Raw genomic sequence first — 26,007 nt, 5'->3', positions numbered from 1 at the left:
CAAGTAATCCACGTGTATTGTGATCTATTCGATTCTGTTCTGTAAACCTGCGTGTACTTGTCGCCTTGTTACCTTATGACATTGCAAAGAGGACAAACAAGCTGCATTAAACTAAACATGAATTCACACTGTAAACACTCTTCATACTGCACACTTCTTCAGATCCAACAATCCTCACTCTTATTCATGACATTTTCTTTATTCATGTTTTATTTCTTTTTACAAACCTCAGGTATATCATAAATATACTATGTCTTCTATATACTATCTTAAGAAACATTTAGGCCAATATCTAGTTGTCCATTTGTTTACATTGACTCTCTGCTAGAATGAGACGCTGTGCAGCATTTCACAGCTTTAATCAAACTACTTTTTCTAAAGTGAAGAAAGTCAATTCGATAAAGAGCAAATTAAGAAACATTCAATCACAAGCCAATTTACTGATTACCCCGCGTGTGATTAATCGTCTCGCAATGTGGCCGCCGCATTATGCTGATAACAGCAACAACGTGTAGACTTACTCACCCCGCTATCCAAATACAGGAACGGCAGCAGGTGAACCGCCCCCTCTGGACGATTCATCCTCAACGACTACATGTCCCATGAAGCCTAGCGCCGCACCCGGAGGATTCGAGGGAAAAGTGCTCCACCGCGCATGCGTATCCCTACGTGGCAACGGCATCATGGCCTCTTGGAATCGCCACTGGAGTAGAATGAGGGAGGCGAAAATGTTGGTGTTGGTGCTGCTGGTGAGTCAACCGAGTACCGCGTCCGCCGTGTAGACCGGTAACGGGAATGGGGGGGGGGGGGCTCTGTCACGCGTGCTCCAGCGCGCGTGGACACCGGAAGGTGTCCGGTTAGGGATGATTAAAAAACAAACAGAAGACACGTTTTACGCGTCTCGCGCTGGCCCGTTCGGGAAGTAACGTTAAAGTTGACAGCCGTTAGCCGGAGTACCGTAACGTTAATGGCGCAGCTGTAATCACTGAATATATCACTGCATGCAAATATATGTATATCTGCTTCTAACGGATGTACCCTGCCCTGGGTGTGTGATCGTTTTTAAATCTTTAGCTTAGCTTACACGTTGGTGTTTTACAATGTTATTTGTTTCATGTGTGCAGCTCCTCAAGTGATTTCGTTCTCCTGTTGTCTCTTGTGTTATGAAAGTTAAACACTTTATAGTCTTACCCTCTCTGGTGAGTGAGAGGTGTATCTAACTAACACGGTAACGCTTCTACCCGATGACCCTACTTACCCGCTAGTGGGTGAGAGGTGTATCTAACTAACACGGTAACGCTTCTACCCGATGACCCTACTTACCCGCTAGTGGGTGAGAGCTGTATCTAACTAACACGGTAACGCTTCTACCCGATGACCCTACTTACCCTCTAGTGGGTGAGAGCTGTATCTAACTAACACGGTAACGTTTCTATCTGATGACCCTACTTATCCTCTCTAGTGGGTGAGAGGTTTGACTGTTATACAAAAGAAAACTATGTTAATTAGTTTAACAGTCAATAAATCCTGAGTAATTTATTAGTTTCCCACAGACAGTAAAACTTGTATAAGCTCCTCCCACTTTGAGAACCTCTGTCCTATAAGACCTGGTGTGGACATTGTGTGGCTCCTCCTGGAGCTTTGGAGTGAATCCACAGGCCTTCCTCCAGGTCACCTGAAGGGACGAGGACACGTTGTCGGTTATGACGAGCACTCATCGTGTCATTTATCAGGCTTCATTTAAAAATCAACCGATAATCCTGCCTCCTCGTAGCGAGGTGTCCTCAACAAACTGGACGGCTTCACGGACCTGCTTCAGCAAACACGGGTGTAGTCTGTGTGTCTTTTGGTGTGTGTGTACAGTGTACCAATTGTGAGGTGAAACTATTTGATAAGTTGGCACTTGGCCACCACTCTCCTGCTTAAAAATCAGTGTAGAACATATTTGATTAACAAGATGGCGTAACCGAGAAGTAAAAATTCTGAAGGTTTATCTAAGATGCCCAGAGGAACTTTGGTGTGTAGATTGTGAGGGTGATGATCAATTTCAAACAATACAGAAGAACATTGTGTCTCCCTGTTGGCCAGCTGCTCCACTCAAACAACAAATAGATCAGTGATTGGATCCTCAGGAATCAATAAGAAAATACGTTTTCTGATCCAACATTCCTCTCGTATTATTTAAAACATCTGATATCGTGCTTTGTGTTAGTGGACCTTCTTCCTCTTCCTTTCCTCCTCTTCCTCCACTTCTGTGTGTGTGTGGGTGTGTGTTATCAGAGGCTGTGTAGCTTTAGTCCACACACACAAACAACTGAGTCGGACTGCTTGACAAACGCCGGTGTAGTTTTTGCTGATTCAGCACTAGAACTGTACTTTTCTTTATGATGCAGATTTGTCACACAGACGTGTTTATTAGTGTTTGCGAGGCGGGTGGAGGTGGGTGGAGGTAGGTGGCTGCGTAGCACGCTCATGGATCTGCAGTTCGTCTCTCACTTTACTCTCCCTGTCGTCGCAGGCCCGCTGTGATTGATGGAGAAGAATCTTCAGGTATTTGTGTTTGAAAGGTCGCACGCCGCTCCTGCAAGGTTGATGTTTAATCTGTGATGTCACCGCAACGACATCAGCGCGCTGAAAGCTGTGGTCGACATCAACATAATATTCACTCTGAAAAACAACATTCCTGCTGCATTACATGATCCATTTGTCATCCAGCTGAGACAAGAGGCAACGGAACCAGAACAACAAGAGCCAATGAAGAGCCACCTCGTCCAGGTGCTGATGTCATTGTGGACATGAATACTTCAGATGAGCATGAAACAACGTCATGTCTCTTCCTCATCCTCCTCTTCCTCACCCCACGGTGTGAGTCTCCTCTCCGGTAGTGAACCTTGTGGTCGCTGGTTGGTGGGAGGTGTTGGGGAGAGAACTTCTGTGGTTCCAGTGTCTCCACATGAAGCCGTAGAAGGTCTCCTGCTCCATGTCCATTATACCCATGAGCTCCGTTTCCTTGGATCCATAGAAACGCGCCTTCGTTTCCATGGCTAAGTGGATCCAGAATATTCTCTGCCTTTTGTCACTGAACCCATCTTCTGGGTCCTCCATCTGCATCCTTTGTTGAGATGCGGTGAAGAGCTTCTAGTGGAGCTGCCACCTATAAATAACATGAGCTTTTATAATGCTAACAACTCCAGTTACATAAATGTACTGAGGACTAGGGCTTGAGTTACCCTACCATTATAACATTTGCCGGACTACTACCCCCCCCCCTGAAGTTGTAGACCTAGGTTTACACAAGGTTGAATCCAGCTGGTTCTTCATCACTGCTCACGTCTGTAGTTCATAACATTAGACTGAAAATTACAGGTGAGCTCTTTTCTTTATTATCACTTAAATTACTCGACAAAAGCATCTTCTCGTCTCCAAGTCATAACAATAAGAATAAATCCTTCAGTAATAACTACTAATCATCATTAGCGTCCGGTTTGGTTCCTGAAAGGCGTCTCGGGGTGGCTTTGTATGTGAAAGCCGTACGCAGCGTTGGCGTGGCAACGGCATCAAAGGCTTCTGTCTGCCACCAGTGTTCCTGCGTGTGACCTGGCTGGCGTGCAGGGGTGGGGCTGCGCTCGCACTGCCGATGACGCCACGTTGAAACCAAGGCAACGTGGTTTGGTGGATGCTGGGATCATCGCTTTTCTTCATCTTCATCTTCATCCCCTCCTCCATCACAGTTACGTCTTCAATCAGCACCACGTGGAGGCCTGTCAACAACTGTAGTAAATGTTTCACCGTTGAATCCGAAGCCCCGCCCCCTCTTCGGGCTCCTCGCTCTGATAACCGCCAGATGTCACCTGGCCCCCGAACCGCCGCAGCTCGCATCGGCCAAACCAACCGGATCAAACCCGAGCGGATCAGAATCCCACTTAGAGAGACTGGGGTGTATTCTCTACGTAACCGGGGCCTTTGATCCAGACTGTCCTCGGGGGGGGGGGGGGGGGGGGGGGGGCTCCAACATGAGGAAACGAGGCCGACAGGTGCTGGTTTCCATTGCGGCTGATATCCGTCACCAGGCCGCCTCGCTGTCTAAGCCAGTCCTCCGTAAGCAGGAAGGAAGAGCTCCTTAATGGGTGCTGACGGCACGAGACCATCGCCGTGCGTGGAATGAACTCCCCACGCCGCTGCAGTGGGATTAGTCTCCTGCACTTGATTAAAGCGCCGCGCTCCCTCAATATGGGCTTTGTTTCACACTCCAGCTGCTTCAACCCATTAAGCAGACTTTCTCATCACCTGACTTGTAAGCGGTATTTACACGTGTGAGGTTTAGTTGTTGTGGTGTTGAAAATGATCTTCAAATCAAATATTTACAGGATATTCAACCTTTTGTTTCTTTCCCAGTCATTTAGTCTGTGACTCTTTTTTTTTTTCTCCCTGATTTTACAGGGTTTGCATGAAATGGTTTATGAATATAGTTTACGGAAGATTGCCATTAAAACTAATGAAGCGGACGTTCCACCTCTAGCAGTAAATCTGTGAGGGGGTTCCAGTGAAGAGACGTGGCAGCAGCTCCGATCCAGAGCTACTAACTCACTTCACTTCTATCAAGCTGCTTCATTTCTCACATGGCTCGTGACATTTTAATTTTATAACACGTCTTAAAGTCCAAGCCCTTGCAGAGGCCCCTGAAGGTTTATTCCAGCCGGGCGGAGTAAACCGCTGATACTTTAAAGGCTGTCCCCAAGACAGGGCTGTATTAAAGTTCATGGTGTCAATGTACACCGCTTCTGTGTGCATGGATGCTCCTCTCCTCTGATACCGTGTGCATGGATGCTCCTCTCCTCTGATACCGTGTGCATGGATGCTCCTCTCCTCTGATACCGTGTGCATGGATGCTCCTCTCCTCTGATACCGTGTGCATGGATGCTCCTCTCCTCTGATACCGTGTGCATGGATGCTCCTCTCCCCATGGGGGAACCACCATGTATGAATCCCTCCACTGTGGGTCTACCCAGGTATGAAACCTGGGAATAAACGCTCCTCTCTCCGAAGTGCCGATGTGTTTTATTGCCACGATGTTGGTGGGTAGAACACATGGGGTCAGCTACCTAGCGAGCCGAGCTAACCGCCATGTCAGCGCCGTACGGCGAGCGAGACCCGAGGAAAGCCTACGACAAACTGAACGTGTGTGTGTGTGTGTGTGTGTTGTACCAGGCGGGGCTGCTGCTGGAGGCGGCGAAGGTGTCTCCTCTCATAGAGAAGGTCAGTGACCACAAAGACTTCAAGAAACTGCTCAGGACGAGGACCAACGTTCTGGTGGTCTACACCAACACAGGTCAGAGACTCCAGATGTTTAGTTCTCCCTCCATCACAGGAGACTTTTTACCACATACTTTGTTTCAGTTCCTTTGAAGCTCTCGACTCTTAATGTCCACGTCTCCCGCGTGTTATGCCCCCCCCCCCCCCCCCACCCCCCCTGCAGTCAGTCACATGACACCTGTGTTGAGTTTTACCCTGCTTGTAAATTATGAAAGGCCCCCCAGGGAATAGAAGAGATGTATTTCCCTAGAACATCAGCTGCAGCTACAACCCCCCCCTCATGTCCCCCCTCCTGGGCTACGCTATTGTATTATTGTACGATGTTGAAAGCTGATGTGACTCAACCCCCCCCCCCCCCCCCCCCCCCCTATCCTGTGAAAGGCGTTACACAACCCTCCTCCACCCAGAACTCGGTGGTCTCTTTCTCTAGTAGGCTGTGGAACTCGACTCCTCTCCCCTGTGTGTCTGAAGGGGGGGGGGCATTAAAGGGGTTGGTTCTGTGTCTGCAGCTTCATCGGGGGACTCCCAGCTGAAGCTGCTGTCGGACGTGGCCCAGGCAGTGAAGGGCCAGGGGACTATCGCCTGGGTCAACTGTGGGTAAGTGACTGCACATCGCTCCGTCCTGGAGGGGGTCGACCTTCTCTGTGGGGGTACTGAACTCCGCTGGACAACGTCTCACAACGCCTCTTTCCTCCCACCGTCTTGTTGCGTTATGTCCCGTTCAGGTCCATGTCCGCACAGTCTTTGTGCTTCTAGAAGGAGCAGACTGGTTTTTAGTCGGATGACTGAGCGCCACCTCTGCGTACGTGTGGAGGTCACATCTGCTCCTGGTGCCATCTGCCTCCCCCAGTCAGGAGAGGCATTAAAGGGTTTTATGCATCGCTACTGTCAGAGGCTTATTCAAGCCATCCGATTCCACAATTAGAAACAAAGTCTAATTAAAGTTTCACTTTGAGTAGAAAATGATCACTGATGTTTCTCTACCTTCTGATCTCTGATCATGTGACATTGTAAACAACCAATCAGTGTTTGGATCAACCCTGAACCGACACAGCTCATTTGGATCAACGGAGCTAACGTCCCTGGCCCTGTGGACTTCAGAGGACCAGGTCTAGAGGGACACTGCTTGGTATAGAGGACCAGGTCTAGAGGGACACTGCTTGGTATAGAGGTCCCAGATTATTCTGAACTCTGACAGTCTTCTCCCCCCCCCCCCCCTCTCAGAGACCCAGAGGGCCGTAAGCTCTGTAAGAAAGTGAAGGTGGACCCGGGCTCCAGAGGTGGAGGAGCAGAGCTGCTTCACTACAAGTGAGTACCACACCGAGGCGTCTGATTGGCTCTCTGCACTCTGAGGCTCACCCACTGACTCCTTGGCTTTCAGAGACGGGACGTTCCACACCGAGTACAACCGGCCGGCCACCTTCAAGGTGGGTGCTGCTGCGTCCCTTACACTCCCCGAGTCCACCTCGCCTCACTCTGCGGGGCATTAGTGTGAGGAGCAGTTCAGAGAGATGCACTCTATCATCTAAAATCAGAGCCTCCATAACTGCTGAGCTCCTTTTACCCTCCATGATTATATTATTATATCCTATAACCTGCTTTTCTTCTTCAGTCCATGGTAGCCTTCTTGAAGGACCCATCAGGACCCTCGCTGTGGGAGGAGAACCCCGAGGCCAAAGACATCGTCCACATAGAGACAGAGAAAGTAAGAAGTGGCCCAAACAACCTTTTGACCTGAACATTAAAGAGGAAGTTCATATACGTGCCAGAATGCCCCCCCCCCCCCCTCTCAGATGTCCCGCACAAGACATAATACAAGACCAAGACCAGAGGGTATTGAGGGTGTCAAGGAGGTAGCAGTCCCGTCTTCTCTCTTCCCTCCCCCCTGTCCTATGTGCTGTCCTCTCTCCCCTGTCCTATGTGCTGTCCTCTCTCCCCCCTGTCCTATGTGCTGTCCTCTCTCCCCCCTGTCCTATGTGCTGTCCTCTCTCCCCTGTCCTATGTGCTGTCCTCTCTCCCCCCTGTCCTATGCGCTGTTCTCCCTCCCCCTGTCCTATGTGCTGTCCTCCCTCCCCTGTCCTGTCTTCTCTATTCCCTCCCCCTGTCCAATGCGCTGTCCTCCCTCCCCCTGTCCTATGTGCTGTCCTCCCTCCCCCTGTCCTATGTGCTGTCCTCCCTCCCCTCCCCTGTCTTCTCTATTCCCTCCCCCTGTCCTGTGTGCTGTCTTCCCTCCCCCTGTCCTGTCTTCTCTATTCCCTCCCCCTGTCCTATGTGCTGTCTTCCCTCCCCCTGTCCTGTCTTCTCTATTCCCTCCCCCTGTCCTGTGTGCTGTCTTCCCTCCCCCTGTCCTGTCTTCTCTATTCCCTCCCCCTGTCCTATGCACTGCCCTCCCCCCCGTCCTGTCCTGTCCTCTCCCCCTGTCCTGTCGATGGTCTGAAGCTGCCTCTGCAGCTTTGTGCACCTCTAGAACAGGGATTCTGGTATCAGGCTTCAGCATCAAAGCGCTGCTCTACAGGCTCTAATTAAACCGACGTGTCTCCTGAAGGCTTTTGAAGGGAGTCTGTGGAGGGTTGTGCTGAATGTGGTGTGAAGGAGGCGAGGAGGAGCCGGTAACCGGCCGTGATGCTCTCTCCTGCTCCTAATCAGTCAAACAACTTGCTGAGAGAGCAAAGATGATGGTGTGACAACTCATGCATGTTATATTTTATATATATATATATATATTTATATATATACTGAGCATGTCTTTTGTTCTCCTGTGAAGGACTTCAGGAAGCTGCTGAAGAGAGAGGAGAGGCCAGTCCTCCTCATGTTCTACGCTCCCTGTGAGTCCTCTTTTATTTCCATCGTGTCCACGGTAACGGAGACAAGTGGTGCTCTGCTTCATCGGCTGCTTCCACACATTCAGACTCACTTAGTTAGACATACTATCATAAAGATACATAACACAACCAATTGTTTAGTCTGTGAAATATCAGCAAATTGTTAGTAAACCCCTTTGTTTGTCCTGTTTAAGGTTTAAATTCAATTAATAACAAATAGTGATGGTTCTGTCGTAAAGGTTCTGGCTCTGCTTCTCTTAGGGTGCGGCGTTTGTAAGAGGATGCAGCCCATCTTCCAGCAAGCAGCCACAGAGACCAGAGGGAGATACGTAAGTCTGCTGAGTCCCCCCACCCCCCCCCCCAGTTGAGATGTGTCAGCACTGAATGCTCCGCTCTGCAGTGCGTCGCTGCAGCCCGTCTCTGGCTGTCTCTCCTGCTGACCCTCAGTGACCTCTACACACCAGCTGTTGGTATTTGAGGTTTTTCTTACCTGTGGAGGCTTTGTGGCCTTTGGGCACCCACACACACACACACACATCTGGTCTCATGTGTTTCTGCTCAAAGACCAGCCGTCACCGTGGCGGCCATGTTATGTTATATCATTGGCTGAAAAGCAGCATGTGCTTTGTTGAAGGTAAACACTTGCCCTGGAGCAGCAGGATGTGATGGAGGCAGCTGCCTGAGGAGAAGTGAGCCTCACGCAGCGCAGGAAATAAACCATGATTAACTGCATGTTTGTTTGATCATCCAGCATCCTGCTTGAGTCGTGAGCATGTAATTAGGATCATACGCGCTTTCTGTTCACACCACTGTGCTTTGCTACATCGAGTGTAATAATGAATAATGTGGAGCCTTTAGATTGTTTCATCAGTATCTCTTTATACAAATGTCTTTATTTTAAATATTATTGGTTCATTTATGATCTGGGGTCAACCTCCGGTTCTTTAAAGTGAATCAAAGCGTCCGGTTTAAAGCTGCATTCTGTGTAGTGACCAGCAGGGGGCGACTCTGAGAAGATGACTACTTCGTCCATGATTTGTTCCCTCGGTGACATTCCTGGAAAGAACGCTGCGACTCGAGATGTTGAGCACTACATGTTAGTAGCAGGCATGCGGGTTCCATGCTAGCATTAGCACTTCATCATGCTAACATTGGTGTGGCTATGAAGAGTAATTCGGGTTTTATTCCTGATGAAAAATGATGGCCTTTGCTCATTAACTTGCTACATGAAAGAGAACGTGGTGCTAATGTTGTTCCTAAAGTCAGGTTCTCTTGCAGCTATCGAACTTGATGAAGTGAAGTCTCATCTGCATTCATGGTGTCGTTTCACCGAGCCGTCTCTTTTCATACTTGTTGTGATCCGTCTTTGTATGCGGAAGACCTCTGATGACGTCCTTTCTCTTTTCTTCACCTTCCCTTCAGACCTGGGGCTCATTTAGCTTCTCTCTGCTTTCCCCTTCAAGGTGCTGGCGGGGATGAATGTGCACCCGGCTGAGTTTGACGGCCTCAAGCAGGAGTTCAACGTCAAAGGCTACCCGACCTTCTGCTACTTTGAGTGAGTGGAGCCTCTCATCCGTCTCACTTCCAAGGCTCAGAAGTCCTGTCCTCTTAAACGACACCACGAGGGGCAGAGCACAAAGTTCTGTTCCCGTTGAAGAGAAGTAAAGCCAAAGGGGGGGGGGGGGCTGATAACTGATGAAAAGACCACAGAAGGTCGATGTGTTTTCATATGTTTTAGAGGCAGGAGCCGTGTGAAGATGTTGAGCCTTGTGTTTCTTTAGAAGGACGTGATCGCTCTGTGACGTTTTCTTCCTCGGCTGCAAGAAGGACAAAGTTTTTAAAAGTTTATAAAAATATTTTCTAACCTTCAAAATCACCTCGAGGCCACATGTGACCTGTCACGCTGCCTTTCTCGCTTACAGGCTCTAGTGCACATAGAATCAAAGCCAATAGCCTCTCACAGGGTGGGGGGGCGACTGAGTGTGACCGGCGGTTAACAGACCCGCCCCCCCCCCACACACACACCGATACACACACTTCTTACTCCCCCCGCTCCAGGTTTCTCATCTTGTGTGTGTGTGTGTGTGTGTGTGTGTGTGTGTGTCAGCTAGCGGCACATTAGCGTTGTGGAGCTAACGAGCGTCCGAGCCTCTCTGGTAATGAGCCCCCACTGCGAGTGATCTCAAGGTCCTCCCCCCCCCTCCCCATATTCCAGGCCTGCAGATTGAGACGGCAGCTCAGTTAAACTGTTCCTCTCTGTGTCCTTAAGCTGACAGACTCCCACACGGGGCCCAGGGGCTAAACAACATTCATTTGACTTTCCCTAACGTGACTCCTACCAGGTTTCTGCAGATAAAGAGAAAGCAGTAAATCTCTCTGATTGAATTCCAAGCAGCCGGCTCGCTTTAAAATGCAAGTTTTGTGTCCTTTAAAGCCAGCGCGTGTGATCGTGCATCACCTCTATTGCCTTTAATGGTGTCCCTCCGTGTGTCTGCAGCTCAAACCCCCCCCCCCCCCCCATTTGCCCAGAGCCACATGGACAGAAAAACTCTAAATCTGAGGAGATGCTTTGAGCTCATTTCTAAAGCACGACCTCCAGTCCCTGACATCTCCTAAACGCTAACATGAACACAAGGAGAAGGAGATCAGCCAGTGAAGAGGTCCAACGGGCCCTTGGTTGGGGGGGTCATCTTGTTCCTGTGCTCTGTTCCTGTAGAAAGGGGAAGTTCCTGTTCCACTACGAGAACTACGGAGGCACAGCCAAAGACATCGCTGACTGGATGAAGAAGTGAGTTGTGGAACTTTCAATGTACCTCGGGGGGGGGGGGGGGGGGGTTGTGTCGTTGGCTCCTCAGTGCTTGACTCATTTGGGCGGGTCTGCTTTGCTCCAGATGTGTGTGACACGTTGGGTGGGGGGGGGGGAGGGCTTACAGCTGGATCTCATTTCTGCAGCGTGCTGAAATAAGTGTATTTAAAAACTAGACGGCCCTCACCTCTGTCCCCCTAACTTCCTGTTTCAGCCCCCAACCCCCCCAGCCAAAGACCCCCGAGGTGCCGTGGTCGGAGACGGACTCCCAGGTGTTCCACCTGACCGACGAGGGGTTCGACAGCTTCCTGGAGGAGCACCCTGCCGCCCTCATCATGTTCTACGCCCCGTGTGAGGACCGTTATTGATGTGATCAGTCGCTTACTGATGCTTCCTGTTCCGTCCATGAGCCTGAATCACCTGATCATCAGAAAGCACAGTTCTGATTCTTACTTTTCACAAAAGGAGCATGTGTTTCAGGGATGAATCAAATCGTTAATCATTTGCCTACAAACACAGAGTAATTGTTTTGTTTTAAAGACGTAATAATTCAGCCGGCACGTCTTTAACCTCATGTTTCAGAAACAACAACATACCATTATTCCCTCCCCTGTGAGTAAGAAGACTGGTGCTCTCCAGCTGTTAGCCACGTCCCACCCTCCCTCGCTGCTACGTCTACTTACTGCTCACCACCAGTAGGACTGCAGCCGCAATACGACACAGACCAGAAGCACCGCTCATCACCATTATCCTAGTGTCATTAGTTGATGTACGCCCCCCCCCCCCTACACACACAGCCACTCAGCCCAAACAAACACACACACACACACAGATACCCTTGCACCTGTCAAACACATATTTCATACCACGACACAAACATTTATTGCGCACAATTACACCGCATATCTCTGTCTCATGCACACACACACACACACACACACTCAGTGCTGCCTCGGGGCTCTTCCCTTAATGGCCCTGCTGTCAGAGTGAGATTTATGGTCTCCAGACCTCCACCTCTCAGCGTCTCCGTCCTCTGAGCTTTGCGCGTCCTCGCCGTTGCTTGCGTCTTTGCCGTTGTTGGCGTCCTCGCCGTTGCTTGCGTCCTCGCGGCGTGGGAGACCTCCAGCTGAGCGTCTGTGGCTACGATTACGGGAGAAAAGCAGCAAGGCCGTAGTGTGCAGGAGAACGAGGGAGATGATTGAATACGGACGGCCTCGACCCCGAGAAGAGATTCATAGGATGTTTTGTAGATCACGCCCCGTTTAGCACAGGCAGAAGCTGTGAAAACAACTGTCATCCTCAGATCTTCATCTTTACTGTAAAGAGCTGAGCGTCAACGCTGTATTCATTTTATCCTTCATGCCTCTAGAAGTGTTTCATTCTGTTAGAATCATTCAATTCTGAGATGAATCGATCATAACGTCAGAGTCATGTGACAACAAATCAGAGAAAGTGTGACTGAGCAGAGAGGACGTAGACATGTTCCCCCCCTCCCCCTCCCCCTCCCCCCCTCAGTGGTTTCCTCTGAATCAGCAGTGTTTCTGCCGGTCATCAGTTTAAATGGTTGGACTTTGTCCTCTCGGTGTCTCTCTGCTGAACACTATCTGGTGACACCCCCCCCCCCACCCCCCCCATCAGGCACTTCGCCCTCGATCTACAGCCGGTGCCAGCTCTGTCCTATATTGAATAAAAGAATTCCTGAACTGTTTTGACAAGGACAATTTAGCAGCTTCTGGAACTGCACCAAGTCTTCTGCTTGATGTGTGTGAGCAGACGACAAGAGAACAACATGTATGTACTAATATATATATATATATATATATATATATATATATATTACAACGTCTAAAGGACAAACGTAACAGATTCAGACTTCCATTACAGCGTGAGATGTGTGCAGCTGGTTTGGACCCCACTTCGTCATCAGGAATCAGGAAACATTTATTGCCATTAATATGTCAGACATACGTGGAATTTGACTTGGCGATTGGTGCATGACGGCAGACAACGTAGTGCAGGAATAAGATGAATATAATCCTCCCTTTCCTTCATCATCGGCTTCATCACTCACAGCTCTCAAAGGAGAGAAATCTCTAACATTTATATCACAGTGTAACTGCTGAGTCGTTGGTCTTATTTGCTTTATTTAACTGTAATGATTTTCTTTTGTCTGGATTCACATTTTTGAAATGTTTCTGCTGTATTATTTTTTCACTGTGCTTAGTGCTGTGAAATTTTAGTATTTAATGATAGCAATTCACTAAAGTATCCCGATAACCCTTCTAATAATAATAAACTGCTTAAACTTCATTGAACCTGAAATGATGTTATAGATATTATTGTGTCTGAAAGATCTGAAATAAGTTCATCAATAAATGCTGAGTTCTTAGAGATGTTGATGCTGGAGCAGCACCATGTTACCTGTGTATTATGATGCATGTACACATGTTACAGTGTGTGTGTGTGTGTGTGTGTGTGTGTGCACGTCTTGCAGGGTGCGGCCACTGTAAGAAGATGAAGCCCGAGTACGACGAAGCCGCCCGGGTCCTCAACCGGGGTTCAGACGTGAGTTCCTTCACGTTCACGGCGCGCACCTCGTTACTGCATCCTGATTACCCCCCCCCCCCCCCTCGCTAATCCAACCCCCCGCCCTGTAGGAGCTGCAGCAGTTATCTGGGCTCATTATCTGGGCTTCGGCGCCCCAAATACCCAGCATGCCGTTTGTTATCTGCTACCTGGGGGAGCACTCGTTAGGGTGTCGTACTGCGTTGGGAAGGCTCGTCCTCTTTGCGTTTCTTAATGATAAAGCAATAGAGAGCTGGTGATGACCCCCCCCCCCCCCCCCCCCCCCCCCTCCTGTCCGTCCTCAGAGTCCCGGCGTGGTGGCCGCGGTGGACTCCACGGTGCAGAAGGCCGTGAGCGAGCGCTTCAAGATCTCCGGCTTCCCCACCGTCAAGTACTTTGAGCGAGGCGAGGACAAGTACACGCTGCCCCACCTCCGCAGCAAGGACAAGATCATCGAGTTCATGCACAAGTGAGCAGGGCCCCTCCGTCACCTCCGTCAGTCTGAGCCTTTGATTCTTTCCATAAAGTAGTTGATGAGAGGCTCCAGACTCCTGAGTTCTGTCTCGATTCTTGGCATGTCAAACCAGCACTGCGGTACCAGTATGTGTCTATTCAACACCCCCTTGAATAAATGTTCTTCTTCTCTCCGCCGCGTCTTCAGCCCGGAGGCTCCGCCTCCCCCAGAGCAGTCGTGGGAGGAGCAGCCCTCCAGCGTGAGCCATCTTGGAATGGAGGATTTCCGCGAGGCGCTGAAGAAGAAGAAGCACGCCCTGGTGATGTTCTACGCTCCCTGTAAGAGCTTCCACTCGGCCCTTTCGTTGTGAATCCTCGGCTTGGATCTTTGGATCGTTTCCTGGTTTTTAAATCAAGTCCAGCTCCTCGTGGCGAGGAGCGAGCCCCGCCTCGGCCCCGGGGAGACGCAGGCCTGACTCACAGCACTCGAAAACAAGTCCGCTGTGTTTCCTCTCATTTCTCACGTTAGACAAGCTTCCAACACTGTTTATGCTAAAATCCCTTATTACGCCCTACATCTTATAGAGGTCAAAGGTCACTGTGACACAACCTGTGATGCAACCTTTAAAGGTTTAAGGGCCGTTTAAGGGGGCACTTGAGCAGCTTCGTTTATTTATCTAAAGTTTGTTGTGTAGTGACTGGAAATGTTTGGTCTCTGACCTGCATTCAAAGACGGTGTCATTTCTAAGAAGGGGGAGTAATATTCTATTTATTTATATAGAATTGTATCATAATAAGTAGAATCGTCTTTCAGGGCGGCATTAGATGGTAAGATGGCACATAGCAACGAATGAACCTTAACCAAAGGCTCATAGAACAACACATGAATAAAGGATGTTAAATAGAAACAGTAGAAAAACACTGATTATTCAATTAAAATGAATTCATAAATGGTCTTCCTCAACAACTAAATATGTCAGTGTCCTCTCCTCCTCAGGATGTGTCCCCTCTCTCCTCCTCCTCAGGACGTGTCCTCTCTCCTCTCCTCCTTCTCAGGACGTGTCCTCTCCACTCCTCCTCCTCCTTCTCTCCTCCACAGGACATGTCCTCTCTCCTCTCCTCCTCCTCCTCAGGATGTGTCCCCTCTCTCCTCCTCCTCAGGACGTGTCCCCTCTCTCCTCTCCTCCTCCTCAGGACATGTCCTCTCTCCTCTCCTCCTTCTCAGGACGTCTCCTCTCCTCCTCCTCCTCCTCCTTCTCTCCTCCACAGGACATGTCCTCTCTCCTCTCCTCCTCCTCCTCAGGACGTGTCCTCTCAGTTGTTGTTGTTGTGTGTAAACGTGTTTCTCCCACTGACTAGAGGAGGTGTAGCTGGGGGGTCTTCAAGGTGTTTAGGGTCTCTGGTAGTGGACCAGGAGCCCCTCCCTGCTGCATGGAGGCCTCAACATGTCGTCTGTGTGTCCTTGTCCTCCAGGGTGTCCCCACTGTAAGAACGCCGTCCCCCACTTCAGCTCAGCAGCAGAGCTCTTCAGAGAGGACCGCAAGGTTAGTGCTGCTTTGTACAAGCAACCTTCATTCAACGTTAGCGCTGATAACCACGGTTTGATGGGACGTGGAGATGATGAAATATCTCCACTAGGACCTCAGCTCTGGCTCCTTCATCACACGCGATGCGTTCAGGGACCCTCAGAAAGACGGAGGGGATGTTTTTGACAGCTTATTGTTGAGAGGGGGCTTTGTGGCTCAGAGGGAGCCTCGAGGTTCAGACCTTGCTTACCTGAAGGTCTAACGGCCTCCTCCCTCTCGTTCCCGTGACACCGTCTGACTGCAGTGTGACACGCACACACACACACACTCTGACTCTGCTCCATGATCACACGTCATCTCTGGAACACAAACGGCTGCCTCTTGATTGCGTTGTTTCCTTGAGACTCTCTCACTGGTTTGGAATTCCTTGAAATGGGTGTCAGATGGCTTCCTCTGGGCCTTCTGCTTTGCACAGACAATCGTTAAATAAGAATGAAGGCTCCGAGTCGAAGAGGTGACTACGTGCTCTGTCCCTCACAACGGGGCCGAGCCCTTCTTCTACCTCCAAACCGACTATTTGTGTCCCTACAGGCAGGAGACTGGCGTCCTCTCCGTGTGAGACGCTCCAGGTCAAGTCTTCTCATGGCCACAGCATCCCAGCACTTGCAATCTATAACTTTTTGAAGGGTTACACACATGTTGCCAGTAGGGCATCCTCAGGAAGCACAGGGTGGCCTCTCCGGTACCAGAGATGCTAGATGGGACGCGTTGTTGAGTCAAACAGAGGTTCTGAGGTTTGAGGAGCTGGCCTGGCCTCGTTCCTGACGGCCTCGGACATTAATCTCCCTGCTTGTTTCTATGTGTGTGTTTACTATGGGATGTCTGTTCTTGTCATTTGCCTCACACGGCCTCCCGTAGGCCTGCATGTTAATGAGCACGTTATGGTGGATAAAGGTTCAGCAGCGGGAGAGTTTCCCTTCGCGGGAACCACAACTGGAGCCAAAACAATGACAGAAATAACACGAGTCGTGAAGCTGCTGTCTGACCGCTCCTTCTCCTCCGGGTGTCTGCTTGGGCTTCAGAGCCCTCGCAGTCGGGAGGTTAAATCCCCGTTTTTGTGAATGGCGCGTGGTTGCTTCGCTCTGCTCAGACGCGTCCTGCCTCTCCTCAGATCGTGTACGCCGCCGTGGACTGCACGAAGGGACAGAACCAGGAGCTGTGCAAGCAGGAGGCCGTGGAGGGCTACCCCACGTTCAACCACTACAACTACGGCAAGTTCGTGGAGAAGTACAACGGAGATCGCGGGGTGAGTCCACGCACAGATCCTGCTTTCTGACATAGAGCTCTGCTTGCCCCCCCCCCCGGACGCCATTAAAGTACCACTTTGTCCATCTGATGTGCGTTGTGGGGACGCTTCTCCTGCTGTGAGCCTCCTCCTAGGTCACACCTTTAGCAGCTCTTTGAATGTGGAGTGTGAAGCAACACCTCATGTAGCACAGCCTTTAATGTCACTGTAGTAATTGTTACTAACATCTAATTTCATCTAAGACTACTTATTGGTTTAGATTAGCAAATTTAGATTTAAGTCCAGCTTTGTTCAATAAAAAAGGATTCTGTTCAAACTGTAGAAGAACTGCATCCAGCAGGAAACTAAGGTTCTAGAAGTTAGAGCTGCATTCTGTGTGGTGACCAGCAGGGGGCGGCTCCTCTGCTCCCATAGACGCCTATGAGGAAATGACTCTACTTCTCTCTTGATTTTTATATCAGGAAACATTGTAAACATTTTCTCATAACGTTCGTTTAGGTCTTCAGAAAAGACGTATAAAGCGTCTCTACGTCCTCTTCGGTCCAAATATGGTCGCTTGCTGTTCACCGGTTGATTTAAAAACAGGATGGCGGGGGCCGCGAGGCTCGTGCTGCTCCTGATCTCTCGCGGTTTCTCTCCACAGGAGGAGGGCTTCATCGGCTTCATGCGCAGCCTGCGAGGCCGCGACCAGGAGAAGGTGGTCAAGAGGAAGGAGGAGCTCTGAGGTGCGCGTTGCACCGTGACCTCTAAACCTGGCAGCCCCCCCCCCCCCTCCCTAATCAGCACTGACAGTGGGAGTCTTGATGACCTCAGCTCAAGGCTTTTCTTTTTCTTTTTTATATGCCACCGCTGACGTTTGTAAACTTGAGACTTGTGACACTGTGTGAAGAGCTATGTTTTATCTATGCAACACGGAGCCCTGCTGGGGGGTCTCAGTGTGCACTGACACCTGTGGTGGTGGGTAAAGGTGGAGGCACCACGGGGGTCCATTCCAGTCCATTATTCCAGGTGCTTCCGGGCTCTCTGCTTCCCTCTTTCCTTCTGAAGTTTTTTTTTTTTTAACCTGTGGCCTTAAAGATGTGAAATAAAAACAAAAGGAAGACGATGAAACGCCAAATATCTCCCACATGTTAACGTCATGACCTCGGGGCTCATTTGCATACTGCGAGCAACGCCCCCCCCCCCCCCCTCGTACCCATCGATTCTAGCCAAATATCCCACAATACACCTCTGCGTCCAGACGGCGTGCATGGAGCCACCGAATGACTCTACTGTGGTGCGTTCAGGGCCCCCCCCCGCATCCCCCCTCCTCTGTTCTTTTAAGCTCCCACCGTGGATCTCTACACGCTAATCTGCTTTTATTACTCATGAATAAGGTTCTCAGGGAAAGCGAAACACAATTTAAAGGGAACTAGTTTGTGAAATCTCAATCATTCTCCGGCCCTTTAATGTTGTTTACATTTGTACCCCAAATAAAAGCTGGTTGTCCCCCTGTCCTTCTGTCTTGTGAGGAATTGGACGTGCAAGACTCGTCTGCACATCTTTCCTCTGAGACTTAATCATAAGAACAAGAAGAAATAATAAAAGTCAACATTTCCAACATTTTTTTCCATTTGTTTTATTTGAGAATATTAAGTCCTCCAATTGACAATTGTTTTTTGTGGTGAAAGATTCTATAGAATCACTTATTTCAGTCAAATATCTGACTTAATGACTAACTTTCCTAATAATAAGTCTCTAGCGCCACCATAAGGTCAGAAAATATTTTAGAAAAAAAGTGTTACGTTCTACTTTAAAAATGTGATGGAAAAATAGTTTAGAAAATGGTAAAAATGTTTTTAAAGTCATATGTTGTGTTTAAGTACAAAAAGATCAGGTCAAAAAACATTTTGTAAAAACTATGTAAGGTCAACAAATTCAATCGAAAAAAGTCAAACAATATTGGGTTAAAATATGTCAAGTGGAAATATATGACTATTCCAAATAGTTTCTAAAATGTCATGAGAAAAAGACAATATTAGGTCAAACAATATTTTAATAAAAGTCTATGGTGGAAAAATATTTTTTTAAACTATTATGACATGTTTTTTTCAGTCCAAATATCTTGTCTTAATGTCATTGGGGAAAAAGACAAAAAATATTAGGTCGAAAAATATGTTCATGTGTGGGTCCTGAACATATTTTTTTGAAAAAAATGTAAAAAATGTAATGTTTTAAAAAGCTGTCAAAACACTTAATATGTATTTTTAAAAAATATATTTTGAGAAAAGTAAAAATATGTAAGGTGTAGACTTAGTCATATGTCAAAAATGTTTTTGAAAAGAATGTTCAAATACAGTAAAGTAAAATTTCATTTTGAAAAAAGGGTTAAAAATATTTTGATTAAAAAAAATCCAAATTAAAAAAAAAAATCAATTTCCCAAAAAAATATTTAAGGTAAAATGCTTTTAAAAAACAGTCAAACTGCGTTATGTCAAAAAGGTCATCTGTGTAAGGTCTAAAAATGTCATGGAAAAAAAGTCAAAGAAATGCTGTCAAAATGTTTATCGTCAAGCAAAAATCCACATAACAGCAATGTTAAACAAAATGACAAACCAAAAAATGAATTCCAAGAAATAAATTGTAATTTGTTTAAATAAAAAGACAGAAAACTGCAAAGCAAAAATATAAGTAGGAATAAACGTGTTTTTTTTCTCTGTGATGCTGATGAGAGGCTTTCTTTACCCACAATGCCCCGCGACACAACCACGTCAACACGTAGTGTGGAGCGTCCGCTAGCAACCTGCGCAGCCTCGTAGCTGCACGCGATAGATGTTCACATGATGCTACACTCTTCTGGGTAAGTGTTTAATATCCAACAAACTAACCTATTCAGTGCTATTTTCTGCTGTTCTTAACTTAAAGCCTTAGCGTTATGCGCAGAGCAGTTAGCTTGTTGGCTCATTAGCATGCTAACGTCAGTGGGACATTCCCTGGTGAGCAGGCTAATGCCGTTGGCTGTTAACAGTTAGCTAGCTGGCTAACCCGGTCTGCTGTAGACTGTTGGCTAGCTGTGTTATATTTTAATCTGACTGTTTTTGTTTTAGAAACTATAGAAAATACGTACCTTTTTGGTAAGCGAATATGTTGAGTCTAATGCCATCCGTTGTCACTCTCAGGGTGATTAAACATACTATTTCCTTAGCTAACTTATCCCGCTGCTTGCTAGCTAGCTACCTAGCTAACTTAGCAACGCTTTCCCATTTCAACCTGTCGTCGTAACGTCTTGCTGTTGTTTTGGTTAAGTTGATTTAACTGGTTATTAACGTTCAGTTAACGTTACTTGATTGATTTTGTATATTCATCTTCTTCCGGTCCCTATGTTTAGTGGAAGGAACCGTCCATTAATATATTTGTATGTGCAGAGTTCAATAGAGCATAAAAATAATACTAGATGTGTACAATTATTACAGGAATATGAGTTACAACTAAGAACCAAGTTACGACTGCTATCTACAATCTGTGTACAGACTGCTCACAAATGTCAACACTTGTCAGTGATCATTTCAAAAAGCACATTGAAAGTTAGAAAATGTTTGCCACATTGTGTCAATCGATCAATTAAGAGAACAAATGCGGAAACGTGAATGCTTTTGGTAATTGCTGCTGTTGTATCAAGTATTTAAGTTCTCCCCTGACACACTTCGATCCTTTTAAGGTACCTTTGATGTTCTATTTTGGACAAAGCTTTGTTTAAATCCAGGTTCTGGTGTCTGGTGCAGGACTTGTCAGACACTGGCCGAGCTGTAAGATGTCCGCGGTGCTGTTCTCCTCCGTGGTGCGGGTGGGCGACGGCCTTCCTCTCTCTGCCTCCACCGACTACGAGCAGGACAAAGAGCTGCAGGAGACCAAGAGGCACCTCAAGGGCCTCTCCAAGAAGCTCGGCCAGTTCCCCGACCGCTGCACGCTGAAGTCCGGCCTCTACAATGTCAAGTAGGTCGCATTTCCACCTGCAACTCGATGTAGTCGTTGGATTGCTCTTTGCTTTAAACATGCGTTTATGACACAGAGTGTAAATGGAGTAGTGCCCTCCAATATTCAGTACAATTATTCATAATGACATTGATGTTTTTCTGGTCTCTGATTGCTGATCATGTGACATTGTAAATGACAAATCAGTGTTTAGGAGGAGGAGGTGCTAGTACCGTTACCAGCTAAAGGCTGGAACATGCTTCTGCTTCTTGTGTCGACGGACTCGATTCACTTCATGGTTCTAAAAGGTTTGCTCGTGTTGCAAAGCATTTCACCTCCAGACCACCAGGTGGAAAAACCTTTTTGTCGGAGACGACCTGGAGAGCGACATCATTGTGTGTGGAAGTCGTTGGTTTATTTATTTATCAGACTATTTGTCCCGTGCATTGACACTGCTGCTTTTGATCGCATGTTGTGCATCGACACTTCTGCTTTTGATCGCATGTTGTGCATCGACACTTCTGCTTTTGATCGCATGTTGTGCATCGACACTTCTGCTTTTGATCGCATGTTTTTCACGGCCATATTTGTCCCATATTTTCCTCCACAACTTTGCTCACCCCTCAACCTGCAAACTGACATTTGCGGAGCTCTGCGTCCACTACAAGGACACCAATGACGGGTTGTATCAGTGGTCATATTTACAGATTCTTTCCGACAAAAACGCTTCAAACTGATTCATTGTCACGTAAAAAATCTTTGTTTTAATAATGGCAAATTGTGCTATGTAACCGGAAATGTGAGACTCCGGAAAGGATGTAGTTAGCAGACCAATCACAGCCTTGCGGGCTGCGTGAGCTCACGTAGCTTTTGACACAAGTTTAGAAAAATGGGTCGAAACACGCAAGCATGCAAGAGGCCCAAGGGGCTCTGTGTCTGTGTGTCATTGTGTTTCTCTGAAAATGCAGAAGCGTAAACTAGGCTTCACTGACTTCAGAGTGTCAATGGTTCTTAGACGGGTGGAAAATGCTGTGGCTGCTTTAATCCCACAACAAAGGGATCTGTTAATGGATCATCAATAATCAGTATCAGTGACAGAAAGCATATTCAGGAATATCAAAGTTTGCTTGTATGTATCTGAACAGAGTTTTATTCTCCTTTTAGTTATAAGCGCCAGTATAAAAGCAGCTTTTGTCTGGACGTGAATTCAAACTGTCAGCGTTTTAGAGCCCCCCCCCCCCCTCTCCGGGTGAAGAACCAATCTCCCGCTGACAGTTGCTCTGCTCTCTCCTCGACCCCTTGAACACAACTTTGATGGAGAACTCCTTTTTAATTTGACAGCTGGCGCCTCGTTGAAGATGTCAAACGGACTCTTAAAACCCTGCTGTGGGGCTTCAGCGCTTTGAATCTCCCTGAAGTGTTGTTTGTGAGGGAGCTAATTGGTCTGAAGACATGGAACATGAATTTAGAATCATCAGCGAGACCATCTTCCGTTATTAAAAGCTTGTGGAAGACAGTGACAGTTCAAACAAGGCAGACGCTGTTTAGCCTCGTCTTTTTCTTCCCTTCAGGCGATTGCATCTTTCATTCTTTAAGAAAATGAGTGAACTCTAATTTTAATGTTTTTGGAGAACAAATTTGTTTATTCTTCGTATGTAGAATGAAGTGGCTTTGATTGGATTTAGAAGCCTTTCCTGGAAACTTCACTTCTTGACATGCCTCCTTAAAGCATCCTCTGCTTTATGGTCTGTTTGACTCTAAATGGACCATCATTCACTAAATGAACATCATGCTGCATTGAAGAAGACTTGAAACTAGAGACTGAGACCATAAACTCATGTTTACAATGTTTACTGAGGGAATAAATCAAGAGAGAAGTAGAGTCATTTCCTCATAGACGTCTATGGGAGCAAAGGAGCCGCCCCCTGCTGGTCACTACACAGAATGCATCTCTTCTCTGTGTGTTGATGTTCTTCATGGTTCAAGTTGTTGTGATAGCGGTTCTTAACGTGTGCTCTGAGCTGTACGGAGAGTGTAGAAGTCTTTGTATGTGGGGAGTTTGTAACACTGCTGGGCGAGCGATGCAGGAGCTGCCATTGAATGTGGCACCGGGTTAAATTAGCTGTGATTTTTTTCTGACACAAATATGGTGAAATATTAATAGTGCGTCATTCTGCAGAATCAAAGGGGCTCTTTGTGGTGTTGCTCTTGTCTCGTGACCTAATAAGTTTGTGTGTGTGTGTCAGTTTTACGAGTGCCCTGGGAGTCGGGTACCTGATGGTCTGCACTGCCAACTACCCCAACGTGCTGGCCTTCTGCTTCCTGGACGAGCTGCAGAAGGAATTCATTGTCACGTACGACCCCAAGCGGATCCGCAGCGCCGTGCGGCCCTACTCCTTCATCGAGTTCGGTGAGCGGTCACTGGTGTGTTTGAGGGATCGGTAAATACTGAAACCTTGATTTGACCTCCACCTGTCCTCCACCAGACACCTTCATCCAGAAGACCAAGCAGCGCTACAACAGCCCCCGCTCCCTTTCCACCAAGATCAACCTGGCCGACATGCAGACGGAGATCCGGCTGCGGCCCCCCTACCAGCTGTCTGCTGAGGACCTGCAGGCCGTCAACGGCTCCTCCACCCGCAGCGCCTCCAAGTACAAAGGCATCGGTAGGACCCCCCCCCCCCCCCTGCACAATTGTCGACACAAAATACTTTCTATTCACTACAGAATAACATCTGGCTCCGTATCAATTTATAAATATTCACATTTTTTTGAGATGAGATTTCAGACGGGATCAAGGTGCAGTTTATTTCCACAATGCCAACAAACAGAATGACATCAGTCCGTCCAACACTGGTCTTTTGGTCCCTTTGAAGCAATCAGGCGGGAAGGAGGAGGTTTGATCTGTGAAAGCAGCGTGTGTCTCCTGGACCAGCTTCTAAAGCTTCTAAAGCCCCCAAATGCTCCTCAGGCAGAAATATAAAACCATAAAAGCGTCAGCTCAATGACATGTAATCAAGTGGGGCATCTGCCAGTAACTGCGTGATGCTGTCATGTCAGTCCGCCACAAATAGCTCACCCCCCCCCCCCCCCCCCCCCCCCCCCCTCCCTGTGTGAAAGCCTCTGAAGGTGACCTTGGTCTGCTCTGCTGCAGCTCCCTCCCAGATGCTGGAGCCGGTGACTCTTCCCGCCATCGTGTCCTGCGTCCTGAGCCTCCTGTGTGGGGGCCTCAACCTGCTGAGGGGGGTCCACGCCATCGAGAGCATCCTGCAGGTCAGACGAGACGACGTCATACTTTAGCTTCACGGTGCATCTGAACTATGAAGCTAATGCTGAATGAGCTTCACTTTGCCTGATGCCCTCCTTCATGTTCTATTAAACTAGAAGGAAAAGTGAGGTGGATTTTCTCGTCATGTAGCTCTTACGATGCCTTGTCTAAACTTAAAAGGCTTCCCTTTCTTCCGGTGTGCAGAACGACGATGAGGACTTCAATTATGTGATTGCCTTCTTCCTCGGCACAGCGGCCTGTCTCTATCAGGTGAGTCAGCGCTCCCATCACACAGCTTCAAGAGGCTCATTAACGATGACATCATGTCACCTGTCAACAGCCCCATTGAGCACAAATACATTGTTAAGAACTTGATGCAAAGGAGAAACATTTCATGTTTTCCATCATTTACCTTCAGTGTTTCAGCTTCATTATTAACCGTTTATATTCTTACACACACTGGCCTACACTGTGTACTAGTGTGTGTACATGATATTTGACCCTTCAAAGCTTCATGTATTAGATCTGCATTCTGTGTAGTGACCAGCAGGGGGCGACTCCTCTGGTCCCATAGACGTCTACGAGGAAATTACTCTACTTCTCTCTAGATTTATTCCCTCAGTAAACATTGTAAACATGAGTTTATGGTCTCAGTCTCTAGTTTCAAGTCTTCTTCAATGCAGCATGATGTTCATTTAGTGAATGATGATCCATTTACAGTCAAACAGACCATAAAGCAGAGGATGCTTTAGGGCGGGGCCTAACGCTGATACCAGAGATGTATGTGTCTACGTCCCCTTCAGTCCATTTATGGTCACTTCTTGTTCACTGGCTAATAAAAATGATGTATTTTAAGAAGTGAGAGGTTACTGCTGTTCCTGTATTTCTTCATCCACACATAAATAATCTGCGTTAGCGTGTCCGTTTGCTCCAGCCTCCCACCTCTCTCTCTCTCTTCCCCCCCCTCAGTGCTTTTTGTTCTTCTACTTCTCGCTCTGGAGGAGCATCAAGTCCTTCCTGGCGCTGGCGCTCATCTGCCTGTCCAACGCGTATCTGTACGAGCAGAGGAACGTGTGGCAGATCCTCTTCCACGTGGCGGTGGGGGCCTTCATGACGCTGCAGATCAAACTGAGGCAGCCGCTGGGCAAGGCGCCGGACTACAACGTGTGAGGGGCGTCTGGGGGGGCGGCGTGTGAACCCAGCTCAGGAAGCAGACCCATCAGCGTGGGCTTGTTGAATCCTGTGGGGACGTTTGTCCCTGCACCTCCTTAAAGTGGTGATCAGCCCAAACGGCTGGTTCTGCCCAAACATTTCAGGAGCTCGGCCCGTTAGCGCAGTAGGCTAAAGCTAAGCTAACAGATGTTCACCTCTATTTTATCCAATTATATTACTTTCTGGATATATGGGCATAAAAAAACAGGACGTTTAGTTTTTTTTTGTACAGCTTTTGTTTTGCGTGTCTCACCAGCACTTTATTTTGTACCGTGTGGACCGAGCCGGTGCAGAACTCTATGCAAAGCTGCCCTCATTCACCCTGTATTTATTATCAATGGAATGTTTAGATTGGAACATTTGCATTTGTTTGTTGTTTGCTTTATTTTAAGAACAAGTCCTGCTGCAGGATTACCCCCCCCCCCCTCACTGGGTCACAGTCCTCGTGGAGCTCGGTGCTCCTCATTTGGTTCCAGGAGGATTTCCTGCCAACATTCCCAATAAAACAGTGGAGCGCCATGAGTCAGAGAGGCTCATGGGAGGATCTGAGGTCCACACCCACATGACCTCACCGCTCTGCTCTGCATGGCTTGTTTGTTTTTTAAAGAACGTGCTGAACATGTTTGTAATGTTTTAAGATGAAGATGTGTATCATTATTAAAGATATGTAGGCCGTTACCATGACAACGACCTCGTACTTGTTCTGTCAGGCCTCATGATGATTGAAACCAAATATCTGAGCTGGAAGACTAACCTCCAGCAGACGGAAGTTAATTCCTTCATTT

General features: G+C 47.9%; 2 protein-coding genes across 4 annotated transcripts; both read left to right on the top strand.

Moving 5' to 3' along the window:
* The first annotated feature begins 616 nt into the window (after positions 1-616).
* pdia5 (protein disulfide isomerase family A, member 5) lies at positions 617-18,395 on the top strand. The gene is made up of 17 exons (XM_037488043.2): positions 617-749; positions 5,209-5,329; positions 5,823-5,910; positions 6,538-6,621; positions 6,695-6,740; positions 6,926-7,018; positions 8,078-8,138; positions 8,397-8,464; positions 9,599-9,690; positions 10,852-10,923; positions 11,156-11,292; positions 13,436-13,506; positions 13,812-13,975; positions 14,168-14,298; positions 15,433-15,503; positions 16,657-16,791; positions 17,435-18,395. The coding sequence occupies exons 1-17, from the start codon at positions 684-686 to the stop codon at positions 17,513-17,515; spliced, it is 1,581 nt and encodes a 526-aa protein (XP_037343940.2). The 5' UTR covers positions 617-683; the 3' UTR covers positions 17,516-18,395.
* Positions 18,396-19,307: 912 nt separating this feature from the next.
* Positions 19,308-25,900, top strand: sec22a (SEC22 homolog A, vesicle trafficking protein). Of its 3 annotated transcripts, none has more exons than XM_037488054.2 (7): positions 19,308-19,630; positions 20,534-20,763; positions 22,989-23,152; positions 23,229-23,408; positions 23,897-24,015; positions 24,215-24,280; positions 24,980-25,900. In XM_037488054.2, exons 2-7 carry the CDS (start codon positions 20,582-20,584, stop codon positions 25,178-25,180), a joined length of 912 nt encoding a protein of 303 aa, XP_037343951.1. In that variant the 5' UTR covers positions 19,308-19,630; positions 20,534-20,581; the 3' UTR covers positions 25,181-25,900. The 3 variants fall into 3 exon arrangements, with proteins under 3 accessions (XP_037343951.1, XP_037343950.1, XP_037343949.1); XM_037488053.2 differs by having other exon boundaries at positions 20,518-20,763; XM_037488052.2 differs by having other exon boundaries at positions 19,310-19,630; positions 20,553-20,763.
* Positions 25,901-26,007: the final 107 nt, after the last annotated feature.

Source organism: Pungitius pungitius, chromosome 10, assembly GCF_949316345.1.
Source record: "Pungitius pungitius chromosome 10, fPunPun2.1, whole genome shotgun sequence".
NCBI lineage: Eukaryota > Metazoa > Chordata > Actinopteri > Perciformes > Gasterosteidae > Pungitius > Pungitius pungitius.
Note: the sequence above shows the minus strand (reverse complement) of the source record. Positions and strands in the feature narration are given on the sequence as shown.